This window comes from Macaca mulatta, chromosome 14 (genome assembly GCF_049350105.2).
Source record: "Macaca mulatta isolate MMU2019108-1 chromosome 14, T2T-MMU8v2.0, whole genome shotgun sequence".
NCBI lineage: Eukaryota > Metazoa > Chordata > Mammalia > Primates > Cercopithecidae > Macaca > Macaca mulatta.
In genome coordinates, this window is record NC_133419.1 from 37,577,637 (window position 1) to 37,592,225 (window position 14,589).

The window sequence follows — 14,589 nt, forward strand, 5'->3', positions numbered from 1 at the left end:
CTGTGTTTCCTGAGCCCTGGATAATTTCACACACATGTCTGGTTTGGGGCTTCACATTTTCAGAAAAATATAGAAACCTTGGAGGAGGTCCAGGGTAGACCAAGGGAAATGATTAATGGGTTGAAAGTCGGAGTGTATGAAGAAAGGTTGTGAGATCTGATCTTTTGCTATGAGAAAAGTCTGAGTGGTGACTTAATAACACAAGGAGGTTAGTAAGCAGCTGTTCTCCATCTTCACTAAGGTTGAATGAAATGAAATAAGATATAAATTGCAACAGGAACAAAAAATGCATTACAGGAGGACTTCCAAGCACCAGCATTGCTGGATTCTAGATAGCTCCCCAGAAGAAGGATGTGTAGTCTACTTCCCTGGTCTGCCATGATAGGCCTACAAATAGTGAGGAAGATGAGATAATCTCTTAAGATCCTTTCTGGACCTATCTTTTATTGGTCTATATCATATTTAGAAAAATTATTTGTCTCAAACAAAAATGGTCTCATTTCCTCCCTCCCACCCTATCCACTCCTTCTCCTTTGTCTACCTTTTGTAAAACACTGCTAACCAAAATAACTGGGGACTGATTAACTGTGGTGGGCCCTCCCCAGTCTCTAAGTGCCACTCCAGCTTTGGGAGCAAGTTTCCTATCCATCACTACCACTCCCTGGCCACAAGGGGTATGTTTACCATCATCTTTCTACACACCAAACCTACGGCAAGGGAAAAGAAAACAAAACTTCCTAGGCTTAAGAAATTTGCAAGTGGCACCATGGATTAAAATACAACTCTTACATCCTAGAATATGAGCATGTAAAGGACTAAAATGTATTTCATGCATCTGCCTGTATCAGCCCATAGAATAGCCTCTGATGGATAGTAGATACTCAGCAATCTTTCATCAACTGAAAGACTGTAGCTATGAAGTGAAAGGAAACTAAAGTTGAGAAAGTCAGGAGTTTCAGATGTTTCCAAATGATTCTATATGCGAGACCAATCTAAAGCCTAACCCAATCTTCACACATGTACTATTAAGGATTTCATTCTCACCATGCCTGTGCTATCTGGAGGTAGAAAGAGGGCCAGCTGCACATCCTGCCCACATCCTTGATCAAAAAGACCACTAAAGAGAGGTGCTATGTGGATTCATATCAGAATCACATGAAAGTAGGCCGAATTCTTAGTGTGTGTTTTTAAAATCTGATTTTAGGAAGTTCCGTTTTTTTTTTTTTTCTAAGTTATCTTTTTGTATATTTTTCTTTTTCCATTTTTTTCATGAAGAATATAAAATTTGGCGGTAGAAAATCTCTCACTCCAGTCATCATACAGCCTAAATAGGTGAGTCTCAAAAATAAGCTAATGTTCATCTTTCAACTGATTCAATGTCCTGAAACCCTTTGGTTTAAATTTGTTAATTCTTCTCATGGCTTTTCTCCTAGAAAACCAACTAATACCACAGCTATTTATTACTGTCAGCTCTAACTTATGTCCACAATCTCACATCCCTTTTGACCACACTTATAGAAATATTATAACAAGTAAACCAAACTTATTCTTCATTATTAATTTTTAAATGTTTTCAGCACAAATCTGGTAACTTGGAGGGCTACAAGTTGATGATTCTCATATGTTTGGGGGTTTAGTCTCAACAGTTTCTTAATGGTTTCTATGTTGTTTTTCTTGATCCAACTAAATATTATTCCCAGATGGAATCAGTTTTTGACCCTCTTGTTCTACTCTCCTAGTCTTGGCCCTTCTAAAAGTTTCTGGCTGTGGTTCCTTTCTTTTGTCTGCCACTAATGACTATGCCTGGTTACATAACTCCTGTAACAGGTGTTGACCAATTTGAACACATTTGAGTATGATATAGAGCTATTCTTATGGTTCATAAAAAGCTTAGTGAGAACATACCATCTAATGAATAGGGAAATTACGTCTCCCTTAAGGTTTTTCTCAGGACAGGCCTTATACAAGAATTTCAAGGATTGTGAGTGACATAGTTTAACATTGGCCTGGGCCTTTCAAATTATCCAGCATGAATTTGAAAACACCTCTGCCACTCTGCTCAGTAGCAGAGTTTTCTGTTTACTTAGTATTTTCCCTATGCTAATTACGGAAATTTTCAACAGTTTTTTTAGGCCAACTTATTTGATACTAGACTAGACAACTTTTTTTTTTTTTTTCTTGCAAGGAAGACTGAAGGTAGGAGTAACTAGGAAGCTTAAATAAACATAATTAAATATAAAATGCTTATAATGATAGAATTGACCTCAGCCAATTAAAATTATTAATAGAAAAAACATGTCAATGTCAAGCCTGCTACCTCTGTTCCCACTTGGGTAACGAGGATTAGTTTATATTTCCTGACAAGAATAGATGGGAATTCACATTTCTTCCTGACCTTTGTCCCCACTGGAACATTGGGTTAGGATCATATTAGAACATAACCAAAAAGAAATAAAGATTCAGACGAATTCACAATTAATTTTTAAGCCCCACAAAAGTGAAATAGGTAGCATCTTTTTTTCAAGCTGTGAAACTTTCCCTCATTTTAGTAATAGAGAAAATGTTCAGATTATAAACTTGGAAACTTTGCTCCAAACATATCAATCATGTCACATGCCAATCTTTAAGAAGAATAAGAAATGCATGCCCTATATTCTCAGCATCATCTTTGCCCACAATAGGGAAATAATTTTGTACAAGGTTTGATTTTAGATCTCTAGAATTATCTCTATATGCTACCTGAATTAAGCAAATAAAAAATAATATTTAGAATTCCATGCAAGGCACTGGTACAACTTTTGTTTACCTTGGCTTCATTGTTTCTGAATGTAAGATGTACTTTTAAGGCAAATAAGTATGTGTTTTAAGTCTGGTCGCATACAATTTTGCTAATGCTATAATCACAGATCAGAAAGTTTGGAAATGCTTAGAAGTGTTAAGAGGTGTGATTCATCATGGTTATCTGAATTGGCATTTGATCTTCTTTTCTTTCTAAATATCCCTGACATTTCTGACTCCTCTGTCTTTTCCTCAGTAAAACTGCACCACACACTGGAAAGCGAAGATACACACATTTATTTATATAATGTCAGGGGAGAGCAGGAAAAAGAAGATTGGCCATAGACCCACCCAATCAGAGTCTGGGAAATGAGAGCACTTTTTCCTTCAGCAGAAATGCTGACGTGCCAATGTGAATTTAGCAGGAAAAAGATTTGCCATAACTTCTAAGTGAGCAGCGTTCAGAATGCTAGCTTAGATTCCTGGCATTAACTTGCTAGGTATTTTTCAGAAGGAAATAAATTACAATTGAGCTTAAAAACTGAGGGTAGAACTCATTTTCAAGCAAATGTGAAGCATCAGTTTGAAGTTAACAAAGTTAAAGTTTGGAGTAGGGTTCCTCCAGTCCTTTATAACGTCGTACAAGTATCTATTTATTTTTTTAGTTTATAACACTAGCCTTTTAAATTGTATTGTGCTACTAAAAGAAATTATGTCTGCATTCAGCTTACAACCTGGGAACCAACACAGAGGATTTCTGGGGTAACGGTACCCAGCTTCATGCCCTCTGTCCTTTACTGCTTTCTGGTTAGCCTGCGTATTTCACATACATTAAATATTCCACAATAAACTCCACCATCTGTGCTGTAGGGTAGTTTGTATTGGTCATGTGCTCTGTCAAGTTGACAGAGGTGCAAAGCTAAATGTGTGACACTCGAAGAATATGCATATATTTGAATAATTTGACTATTTAGTCCAACAATTTGCAAAGGCGCTCTGAATGATCACACATTCTGATAACACTTCCAAGGAACAGATAGCTTCACTTAGAGGGTGGGGGAGATGGAAGCAGGGTTATTTCTAGCAGGAATTCTTGAGTTCACTGAAGTCTTGTCCCTGGTACTTCACTGTGTGAACGTGGGTAAATTATTTCCTGGCAGAGGATCGGATTCTTCTTTTATAAAACGGGTAAATAATTTCTGTCACTAGTCTTTAGAAGTTCTAAAATAGCTAATGTTAGTGAATTCATTTTGTTAACTGTAAACCCTTAGGTAAACTGAACTGAGTATGTAATAATATTATATATTCAGTTCAACAGCACATTCTTGGTAACCACAAGAGGGTCCAGGAAAGGAAACTGTTTATAAATCTTTCCCTTTAGCAAAATTAATGTTGGAGTCTTTAGGGAAATTCTTACAGCAATGAGTCTTAGCAATTATTAGGTCAAATCCCTTTGAGATTACAGGAAAGTGCACATAAACAGAAAGCTGCCTGCGGAATTTGGGTGTGGGCTTGGTGGGAGATTCCTCTGATACCCAGTGTTGTACCCCCAAGAGAGTGCTTCTCAAAGTGTGACTTCGGATTGTCTGCATTCGAATTGCTTGTGGTATTTATTAAAATTCTAATTCCTGGACCCTGCCCCACCCCTACTAAATCACAATTTCAGGAGGAAGGACCTTCATTTTAACACTCACTCAGGTGATTTTTATGCTCCGAGGAGGTCCAGGGACTCCGAGTTAAGTACGGTACTGCTGTCTTGTTCTTTATTCTAAATTTTAAGGTCTGCACAAATTGGTTGAACTAATGAGAATAAAATTTAGCCTTAAAGCAGAAACACAGGTAGACGGTTGACAGAGTTCATCAAACGGATAACTGAAAATGTCCTCTGGACCCTAGCCATATAAGTTCTCTCCATGGGTCTTGGCTACAGGCAAATGAGAACCCGAAAGACTATTTGCTCTTTTGCTGCGGGCAGTGGTGGGGGTGGAGGGCGGGGGAGGATTAACTGAGCCAGTTCTGCCCCCACCCTCGAATCCCCTACCCCCACTCTGGTTAAAGCAGAAGATTTTTTATTTATCTTTGCTGCCCTGGTTCGTTATTAAAAGGGTTAGCTTATATGTGTGTTTGCTGGGGCTGGAAGTGAAAACATCTGCAAAAGCATGCAATGCCCTGGAACGGAACTCTTCTAATAAAAGATGTATCATTTTAAATGCGCTGAATTTTGATTCTGGTAATTCGTGCACTAGAGTGTCTATTTCGAGGCAGCGGAGGTATCATATGACAGCGCACGTCAAGGCACCGTGGAGCCCTCTCGTGGACTCCCACCCACTTTCCCATTCACCGCGGAGAGGGCTGCTCTCGCTGCCGCTCCCCCCGGCGAGCTAGCATGAAATCTTCCTGCCTCTGCCGAGATCAAATGGAGCTTCTAGCTGATGGGGTGCGAGTATTACCTCCGCCATGCAATTTCCACTATCAATAATTTAACTTCTTTGCTGCAGAACAGAAGGAGTACATACCGGGCACTAAAGACTCGCGCCCCCTCCCCCCTTTAAGCAAAGAGAACGTGAAAAAATAATAGAGTCTGGGAGTTTTGGGGCCGAAGTCTTTCCCAGAGCAGCTGCCTTGATGGTTACTTTGACAAGTAGTGTCTGAAAAGGTGGGTTTGTTTTCTTTCTTTCTCTTTCCGTTTTTCTGTTTGGTCTGCTAGAAAGCGTGTGGCTTTAGCGAGGTCTGTCATTGCCTGGGCTTCCTGGCTGGAACAAGTAACTTGGTGTAACGTTATCTGGGGGCGTTCATCAATAAAAAATGCTGTTGTTATCTTGATTGAATTCCTATTAGGCAAACTCTAGAGAGGTCAGTGCGCGAACTCTGTTTAAGCCGGCGTGTTTAAGGCAGCGGAGTAAACCAATAGCCCCCATGCTCTGTGCGATTTCATTGTGTGCTCGCGTTCGCAAGCTCCGTAGTGCGGGAAGGTGCGGGAAGGTGTGTCTGTGGCCCGGGAAAAGCACGCCCATTCCCAGAGAACTTAGGTGCTGGGATGGGGAGGAAGGGGAGAGTTGAAAGCTAGGGGAGCAAGACCTCAGGGCGTGCGATCCTCACTCGCTCCCTCACGCCCCAGCGCGCACAGCCGGGGTTTCTGCAGAGGGCGCGGGACGCGGGGTTCCCCGGGGCTGGGGCTGGGGCTGGAACACCCCTCGAAGCTGCGGGCGTCCTGCCCAAGGCGCCCCGGGAGGGCGCAGGACTCGCAGGATGATGTCGCGGGGACCTGGGGGAGGACGTGAGGACAGGCCCTGGGGGAGCGGGGAGTCCCAGGCGCCCCTCGGTCCCCCGGGCGAGAAAAAGGCGCGGCGTTCCCTTTAAGCAGCCGCCCCGAACGGGTATCGGTAGCGCGGGCGAGCGGGGGGAGGGGGGCGGGGGGGTGGCGCCGTTTGACCAATCGAAGCTCAACCGAAGAGCTAAATAATGTCTGACCCGGGCGCAAGGCGCAGCCTGGAGCTCCGGGTCCCAGCCGCTGCCGCCGCCGCGCCCGGGCGCACCCGCCGGCTCGCTGTCCCGCGCACCCCGTAGCGCCTCGGGCTCCCGGGCCGGACGGAGGAACCGGCCCGGTGCGCCTCCCATCTCCTGCTCGGGGGGCTTTAATGAGACACTTGAATGCAGCTGCCACCGCTGCTGTGGGGCCGGCGGGGAGCAGCACCGCGACGAGGACCCGGGCTGGGCGCTGGAGCCAGAATCGGAACCACGATGTGACTCCGCCGCCGGGGACCCGTGAGCTTTGTGTGGACCCCGAGGTAGGCAAGCGCCGGGCATGGGGCTTGGTACGGGAGCTGCCGGTCCGCAGGAGAAAGTTGACTGGGGGACCCCCCAAAGTTGTGGGACGAGGCCAGTCTCCTTCTTTCCTCCCCGCCGGTAGAAGGGAGGATTTGGAGTTGCTCCTGGGGAGTTTTCTCCCCCATCCCACAACCCAGAAGGTCACCCGGCACTACCAGGGAAAAAGGGACCCGGGGAAGGCACGAAGTAGAGGACAGAAGGCCTGGAGGAGACCCAGAGCTGCGTGATGGGAGCCAAGACGGCGACCCGGGGATCCCTCGCAGTCCTCCCCCACCCCAGGAGGAGTCGAGAGAGACTTAGGGGGCCAGAGCTGTCGGGGGCCCTGACTGAGGGAAGGGTGCTGAGGCTAGGCTAGGAATCCTTCCAGGGGTTGGGTGGTCCCCGCGCCGACCTGTGGGGGGAGTGGGAGGGAAGCTTGCGCCTTGAGTCCGCGTCGTCCCCGGGACTGCACACGGCTACCTGCTCCCCAGGAGTTGAGACTGAAGTGGATTTACAAGTCCGAAGCCAATGTAGCTTAGAAAACTTGGGAGGCGGAATTACTACCGCTCGGAACTGAAAGGGTCTGCGAGACTCCCGGGCGGGCCGAACCCACATCTCTACCCAGCCTGCGCCCCTCTTCTGAAGCGCCCTCCAAGGAAGTTAGAGTTTTGACTTTCGGGGACTAGGTGGGATATAGGTGGGGGATTCCTTACTCGGGTTAGTCTCTGGGGATGCAGAGCCGGGAAGAATGGGTGAGAGTGAGTTGCGCCTGGAAAGAAATAGCTGAGGATTGGGGGCTCTGTGCCCGACGGGCAAGAAGAAGGGGAGATTACAGACTAGGGGCAGCCCTAAGGAAGAAGCCTTGGGGCTGCGAGGGTGAACTGGAGGATGCAGTGTTTTTGTGTTGGGGGTGGAGCAGGGATGAGGGACCGAGGTGGAGGGGAGGCAAGGAGGAGGAGGGGACCCGGAGAAGGAAGCTAGGGAAGGTAGAGGGTGCCCTCTGCCGGCCATGCTGCCAAGAGCAGCTCCTGGGGGCGGGAGGCTGGGGGTGGGGAAGTGGTAAGGGAAGGTTTTGCGGGATCCCTTAGAGAGCTGGTAGGAGGGACTTGTTGAATGGTGCTGCTGACTCCAGCTCGGTAGGGCATGCGACTCGTCGTCGGTGGATTTTGACTCCTTGTTCTTGTTTGGCTTCTATGCAAGTTTTCCTCGCGCTGGGGGAGCTCTGATAAGCCTCGATTGGTGGTGTGTTAGGGCTTCTTGGATCTTATTTTAGGGCCCTCTAGGTATCTTACACTTACTCTCAATGTCAGTAGCAACCAAAGAACGTTTTCCAACAAGCACGCAGGAATGTTCTTGGCCAGAAGCGAAGAAAAGCATATTTCTGAGTGTTTATTAATCCTCCTAGTACAGTTATCTTTTAAAGCAAAGTAGTATGCAATTGGGAACGTTGATTTTCTAACTGCATATAAAAGGCGATATGCTATTAAATGAGACCCCTCCCTACTGGCTCAATATCCTGAAAAATCTCTCTCTCCCCTTTATTATTATCGAAAAATCTATTTTTATATGAGTTTGTTGTAAGGTCAAAAGCCATTTCGGTCTTACAATTTGATATGTCTTTACATTTTAATTTATTGAGCCATAATTACAGATTTAATTTGTCTGAACGTGTGTGCCTTCAATGCTTACCTCATGCAACATAATTTTTAGGTTGGAGATTTCTGATGTTATGACATGTAGCGATTCAAGACATTACACATAATAGGTAACATAGCATGTTGAAATTACACCACAAAGTTTTGACCCTGGGAACAGCACCTTTTAAAAACCATCACTAAACACCTGTTCGTGTTTTCTGATTTTTGCAAATGCCTTGCTTGTGACTTTTTATTTTTTTATTTTTGTTTTTTGGTAAATTTACCTCTGGGTGAGCAGGAGAGGTAAGAGAAAGGAAAGAGACACTTGTTGAAATGTAACCATAACCTTTACTGGAATTTAAAACATGTTGGTCACCATTACTGGAATTCCAGCGCCATAAAGTCGTTGTCTTTTTTTTCTTCTACTTCATTTTGTAAAATGTGATAAATGTTGGTAAATATAGACCAGTAGTAAGTATTATGACACGAAAAGCATTATGTATGTGGAACTATTTTAAGTTATTACAGAACATTTTCTATTTATAAATGATATAAGCAGAAAGAAATGATTTCCAGATAAACAAGGCTTACGTACATGTTTTGAAGCATTAGAACATTGCAGACACACTTAGACATCACATTTTTTAAAGCAAAATAACAGTAATTTTTCACATACCTTTGGAGCCTTTCATAGCCCATTCAGAGCTGAGTTAGTAGCTGGAAGTTTCGTGTATTTTAAGGTGATATTTTAAAGCCATTTAAGATGTATAGTAGGTCAACATTGGTGTATCCAGAAAATGAAGCATTTAGGAAATCTGTTTCAGAGTGTCTTTTCAATGTGTGTAACTTTTACTTGTAAATCAGTGGAACCAAGAAAGTCGTCATTTGCCTAAAATGCAGTCATCACCTCAAATGATTCATTTATACTATGCGAGTTAATTGCCTTAATCTCATTAATGGCCAAGGAGGGAAGGGAGGTCCTGGGATATTTCTTGTTCATTTTGACTCACCAGGAGGGGAAAATCTTGTTAAAAAAAAAAATGCAAATTTCTAAAATCCTGGCTCAAAGTCCTTGGATTTCCTGTTTAAAGGGGGCACCGTGAGAATGTAAGCTATTCCCTTTTTCCTGGTATCTTTAAGAGTCCCAGCTTTTCAATAGTCAAAATGTAGGTGATTGATATCATTTCTTTCTCATATGAATAGCACTGGTTTGTAGTTCAGCACACACAGTGAGCTGGGCACGCCCACCTGATCGTATAGCAGAGAACTTGTTTACATTCTTTTTACATTCATCTTCTAAAACCTGGGGCGCTCTCCTCTCTCTCTCTCTCTCTCTCTCTCTCTCTCTCTCTGTGTGTGTGTGTGTGTGTGTGTGTGTGTGTGTGTGTGTGTGTAGAGGGAGAGAAAGAGAGAACTGTGAACTGTGAAATATAACACAGCCAGCAGCTTTGGGTCTCAATCGTAGACTTAATCTTAAGAAAATTGAAGAGGTACAGAATGGAAAGGTCATGTTCAAGTAGTTTATTAACATTTTGAGATGTAGGAAATTAATCCCAGAGTAGAGAAGAACAATTTCAGACTTCCTGAATAAAAATAGACAGCATACAGAGTGGATGATAGCTAAACTCTGAATATCTTTTGAGAAGAAAGGCACTCCCATTTCAGGTGCCCATAATACGGATTTGATTTTAGTGATTAAAACATTGATTTTCAACTTGTATCTCCCTGCGTGGAAGAATTCAATTTGTGTGAGGGGGCTCGCCTATCCAACAAAAGTGAACATGTCCCTTTTATAGGGTAATTGCTAACTTGTCTCAACTTGTTTTCAAACAATTGTTATAGAGCACTCAGTTTCCACTAATTGCAAAATTGCTGCTTAATTGAAGGACTCTTAGCCATCTAGTGCAGCCATTCAGCCACTGGCAAGCTCTACGATCTCAAGCTGTGAATTGCATTTTAAAAGAGGAATTGAGGAGAGAATTCTGTGGAATTCTAGGTTTTAAGTGCTGGCTGCTGTTCAATGGAAGAAGAAATCATTTGAACGAGAATCGCATCAAGTTGTGTTGTGATAAATTTTCTTTATTAGGATGAATAACATGCACAGATGAGCTTCAAAAGTGAATGAGCAAACCACTGGTTACACTCTGCATCCATTTACTCTGTTTAGTATGGGGTAATGTTAAGCAATAAATGATGCTGGCAAATGAAATCCGTATGTTATTTGCATGTGTGATTTAAACCTAGGAAACATAGAGTGGCTTTGGTATTTGTAGGCTTAGTCATGTGTGTTCTAAAAGTCCTCTTAAACTTCTACTTAAGGCATAGAATTATTTAATCTTAAATAATTTTATACTGAAATGCATCACTGGATTTCCAGAATATTTACACTATAAAGACTTAGAAAGGTCATGGACCCAATTATTGACTATATGGAATCATTACTGATGGCAGATGCAAAATGGAGCTCACGAATGTACTGACATTGAAAACCTTTCGCAGGGGAGGTGGGGGAGTGGTAAATGTGTGTGTTCTTTAAGCGGAACAGGAAGGTATTCTCTTTTCTGTAGAAAAATTTGAGTATCTGGTCAGTAAGTGTGGAAGCTTTCATTTAAATTAAGTATTTAAGTTCAAGTACAAGCTCTGGGGCACTTATCCTCTTGATGAGACAAATCTTACCAAAAATACTAGATGCTAAGAAGTGGCTCATTGCCCCGATGTCTCATTTATAGATTGATGTTTGAGGATGGGTTGCATTAGGTGAGTTAGGGGGCTGGGTGTGGGACAGGAGAACGATTGGAGGGAAGCAAAGTAAATTTACAAGCTTTAGTGACAGCCATAATAAAGTAAAAGTTTATTTCCAGAGAGCCTGGAGAGTAACAAATGTTATATAGTTTTCCCCAAAGGTTCACTTGAAAGAACTTTTCATTGGTTGTCATGATAGTAATGTCCTGACTTTGAAATCTCCCAGAACCTAGTAGCTCTTAAACATGCTTTCATCTTGGTTCCTTTGGTCTGATGGAAACTTTATGACGACCCTCTGTGTGTTTGACATGCCTCTGCATTTTTGGAAACAGGAGGTCAGGCAAGGGAGGATTTCTTAAATCTAAGACAATACAGTAAGGAAACATAAAATTATATGATAAAAAAATCACTGAACTTCAGATTGGCTTATTGAAATAAAACCTAGAAGGCAACCTGTGGTTTAATTACAACTAGCTTGTATAAAATTAAAATTTATAAAATGGGAATTCGAAGAAAATAAACGGGCAGTTCCAAGTAATTTAAGCAACTCACCAAAAATTGAAGTAATAGTGCCACCTAGAGAACAAAATCACCAGCTTTACCAGCCAAATGGCTTATTTCCATATGAACCATTTTTCCAACGCTACAGTTACTAGGATTTCCTTGTTACCATATTCAGATCTGGTGAGTGTGTATGGGGGTGGGGGGGTGCATGTGGAATTACAGATGAAATTTTAAAACAAGCAGATCCACAATTTGATATATGCACTGAATCCTTTTAATGTTGTAATGTAGCCAAATGTAGAATAGCATGCCAGGAATCAACGGCTAGCCTCCTTTTTAACATTTATTATTTTCAGGGATATGTACCGAAGCATTGAGTATAGAGGTTCTGATGTTATTTGTTTGCTATAGGCAATTCATTACACTTTCTGAGATACAATAACACCAAATAATTTGAGTAGAGAGACCTTTAAGAATGTTTTTGATTTATGATCTACTTTTAACTTTAATGATTTCAGAAGATGTGAGAATAAAATAAAGTCATATATAAGCAGGATTTCAAACACCAAACAAACAACAACAACAACAAAAAAAAAAAAACAAGAAAAAGGAAGAGAATTATAAGGGTTGCCTTAACCTTAGAATAGATGAAGATATACATCTGAGCCAGCACCAAAAAAAAAAAAAAAAAAAAAAAAAAGTTATGGAACTAGGAACCAATAATTACAAATTGACTTAGGAAATATAGATGACAAAATCTGTATTTAGATCATTTTTGCATGCGCCCACAACAGCATCCAAAACAGTTCTGGTAGCAGGGGAGGCACTTTGATAAATGTTGCTGAATGCACTAATAGATTGATCAATGGCTGCTTCAGATTATCACTAGTGATGTAGACAGAAACTTCATAGAAAATGGCTTATTTGTCTTGCTGGAAGAAAGGCAAAAATTGGAGGAAAAGGTTTAATAATATTTTTCCCCAGTACCTATTATAAAAGTCATTTAGTTGGCTTAGTTCTACAATTTCTTATGTGTAATTTGATTTACTCATGAAATTGTGAATATATGAAATGTTAAAGTTGATTTAGACAGCAACTATAAACTTGTGGATTTTCTTTTAAATGTCTTCAAATTTTTAAATGCCAGTGGAGATGCCAGCTACTGTGCTTCAGGGAGTAGAATATAGTATATCTTAGATTTGTGCCAATTTCTTGTAAGCAGAGAAAAAATTGCATGATGACCAAAGAAAGTCATATTGTTTGTACTTTGTATCATTCGTGGAAGCAATCAGGTGTAGAAAACTTTCTTTTTCAGAAAAAAATTACTACAATAAAGGTGCATGTGTGTATGCACATATATCTAGAGGGAGAGAGAGAGAGAAGGAAACTTACTAAATAAAATTTTTGCCACATGGGATTTAGTCTAATCAGTCTTGGTTTTGGAGTTGCTATCATCAGTAGTTCCATTTTCTGATTCTTTCTTTCTGCCTTCATGTGCCTTTGAAAACTGAAACTATGCCCAAATTAAAACAAGTTTTTCTGTCTTTTCACATGTTCACTTATTTCTTGAATGTGTTTTTAAACACAGACAAACTTCTTTTACATCATGTAGAATCTGAAGGTCGAGAAATTTGCAGTCATTTTGCTGGAGAGAGATGCTTGGCAGAGTCCCAGGCCACATTCCTAGGCCAAACTCTCGAAGGTATTCTTTCTTATGCAACATTGGGAAAATACATCCAGCACCGACATGTTGGCTGATAATGTGTCTGAAGGCACAGACGATATGCTTATCATATGAAACATAAAGCCAGCAGATATTGCAGACATTCTGTTGAATGATAGAATTTAGATCATTTACATTTACTTAAATGTAAAATACGATGATTAAGTCCAAAAAAATCAATTTAGAAGAGAATAGAGAGTTGGGGGCACAGTTTTAGGGGATGACTTACCAGCAGATTGTAAAAAGGAAACCTGAATGTTTTAAATTAACTGCAAATTCAGTATAAGCCAGTGGTGTGACAAGAGGCTGTTATCATAGCTACTGAAATTTTGGGCTGCACCACTAGAAATATAATACTGAAATGCAGAAACTAATAATTCTTCACTTTTTAAATAGACTGTATCTAGAATGTTATCATCAGTTCAAGGAAATGAAATAAGTTGCTTTAGGTACATCATCGATAAATTAGTGTACATCCAAATCACTGTGACCAGGATGCTAGAGAATTTGAAAGCATTGCATGTGAGCAATGGTTGAGGGGACTTGGAATGGATGACTTAGGGACAAGAAAACTTTGGCTGGAATGGCAAGTGGTTTTTGAATGTTGAGTTGAGAAGAATTCTGAAACTGTGAAGGATTAGTAAGAAATAACATTCAGATTGCTAATGCATACTGTGGCTTGGAGATTAGAGCGTCGGCATGTGTGATGTATTTTTGACATCCTTATTTTGAGGAAGAGCTTCAAAGATTTGACGAACTGTCATAGGTATAATTTGTGTTGCTTCAGAGAGCAGTTCTAGAACCAATGACGTAAATTTAGATACTCTACGTGGTAGTTAGAAGAACTTTCCATTAATTTAAGCAAATATTGAATGCCCACTGCCTACAGAGCACTCTATTAGAGGAATATATAAAAAAGAAAAAAGAGATGTGGTGTGGTGGCTCATGCCTGTAATCCCAGCACTCTGGGAGGCTGAGGTGGGAGGATCACTTGAGCCTAGGAGATCATTACCAGTCTGGGCAACATAGCAAGACCCCATCTCTACAAAAGCCAAAAAAATTATCCAAGCTTGGTGACAGGCACTTATGGTCCTAGCTACTTGGGAGGCTGAGGCAGTAGGATCGTTTGAGCCCAGGTGGTTGGGGCTGCAGTGAGTTGTGATTGTGCCACTGCTCTTCCGCCCAGGTGACAGAGTGAGACCCCGTCGGAGGGAAGGAAGGAAGAAAGGTAGGAAGGCTGAAACCGTTTTAGAAATGACACTAAAATGGGAGGTTGGAGTTAGGTATTTTCTGAAGTGCCTTTGTACTTGTTTTTTTCTAATGCATTGGCCATAAGTCTACTCCTTATTTATAGTTCATAAACAATCCTAATGAGAACAGTTATATATTTCTGCCTTT

At 41.6% G+C, this 14,589-nt stretch overlaps 1 protein-coding gene across 3 annotated transcripts in view; it reads left to right on the forward strand.

Annotated features, from left to right (window-relative positions):
- The window catches only part of BDNF (brain derived neurotrophic factor), a 68,343-nt gene that overhangs the window by 16,478 nt on the left and 37,276 nt on the right, over positions 1-14,589 (forward strand). Inside the window, exon 1 of one of the 3 annotated variants that reach the window (XM_015114600.3) lies at positions 5,102-5,434. The exons of 1 other annotated variant lie outside the window; for it this stretch is intronic. Coding sequence is in view for 1 of the 2 variants with exons in the window: in XM_015114598.3 (XP_014970084.1) it covers positions 6,417-6,566 (150 nt within the window). In the remaining variant the exon portion in view is untranslated. Of the gene's footprint in view, positions 1-5,101; positions 5,435-5,790; positions 6,567-14,589 lie in introns of those variants that run through there. One more of the 3 variants, XM_015114598.3, reaches the window with a different exon arrangement.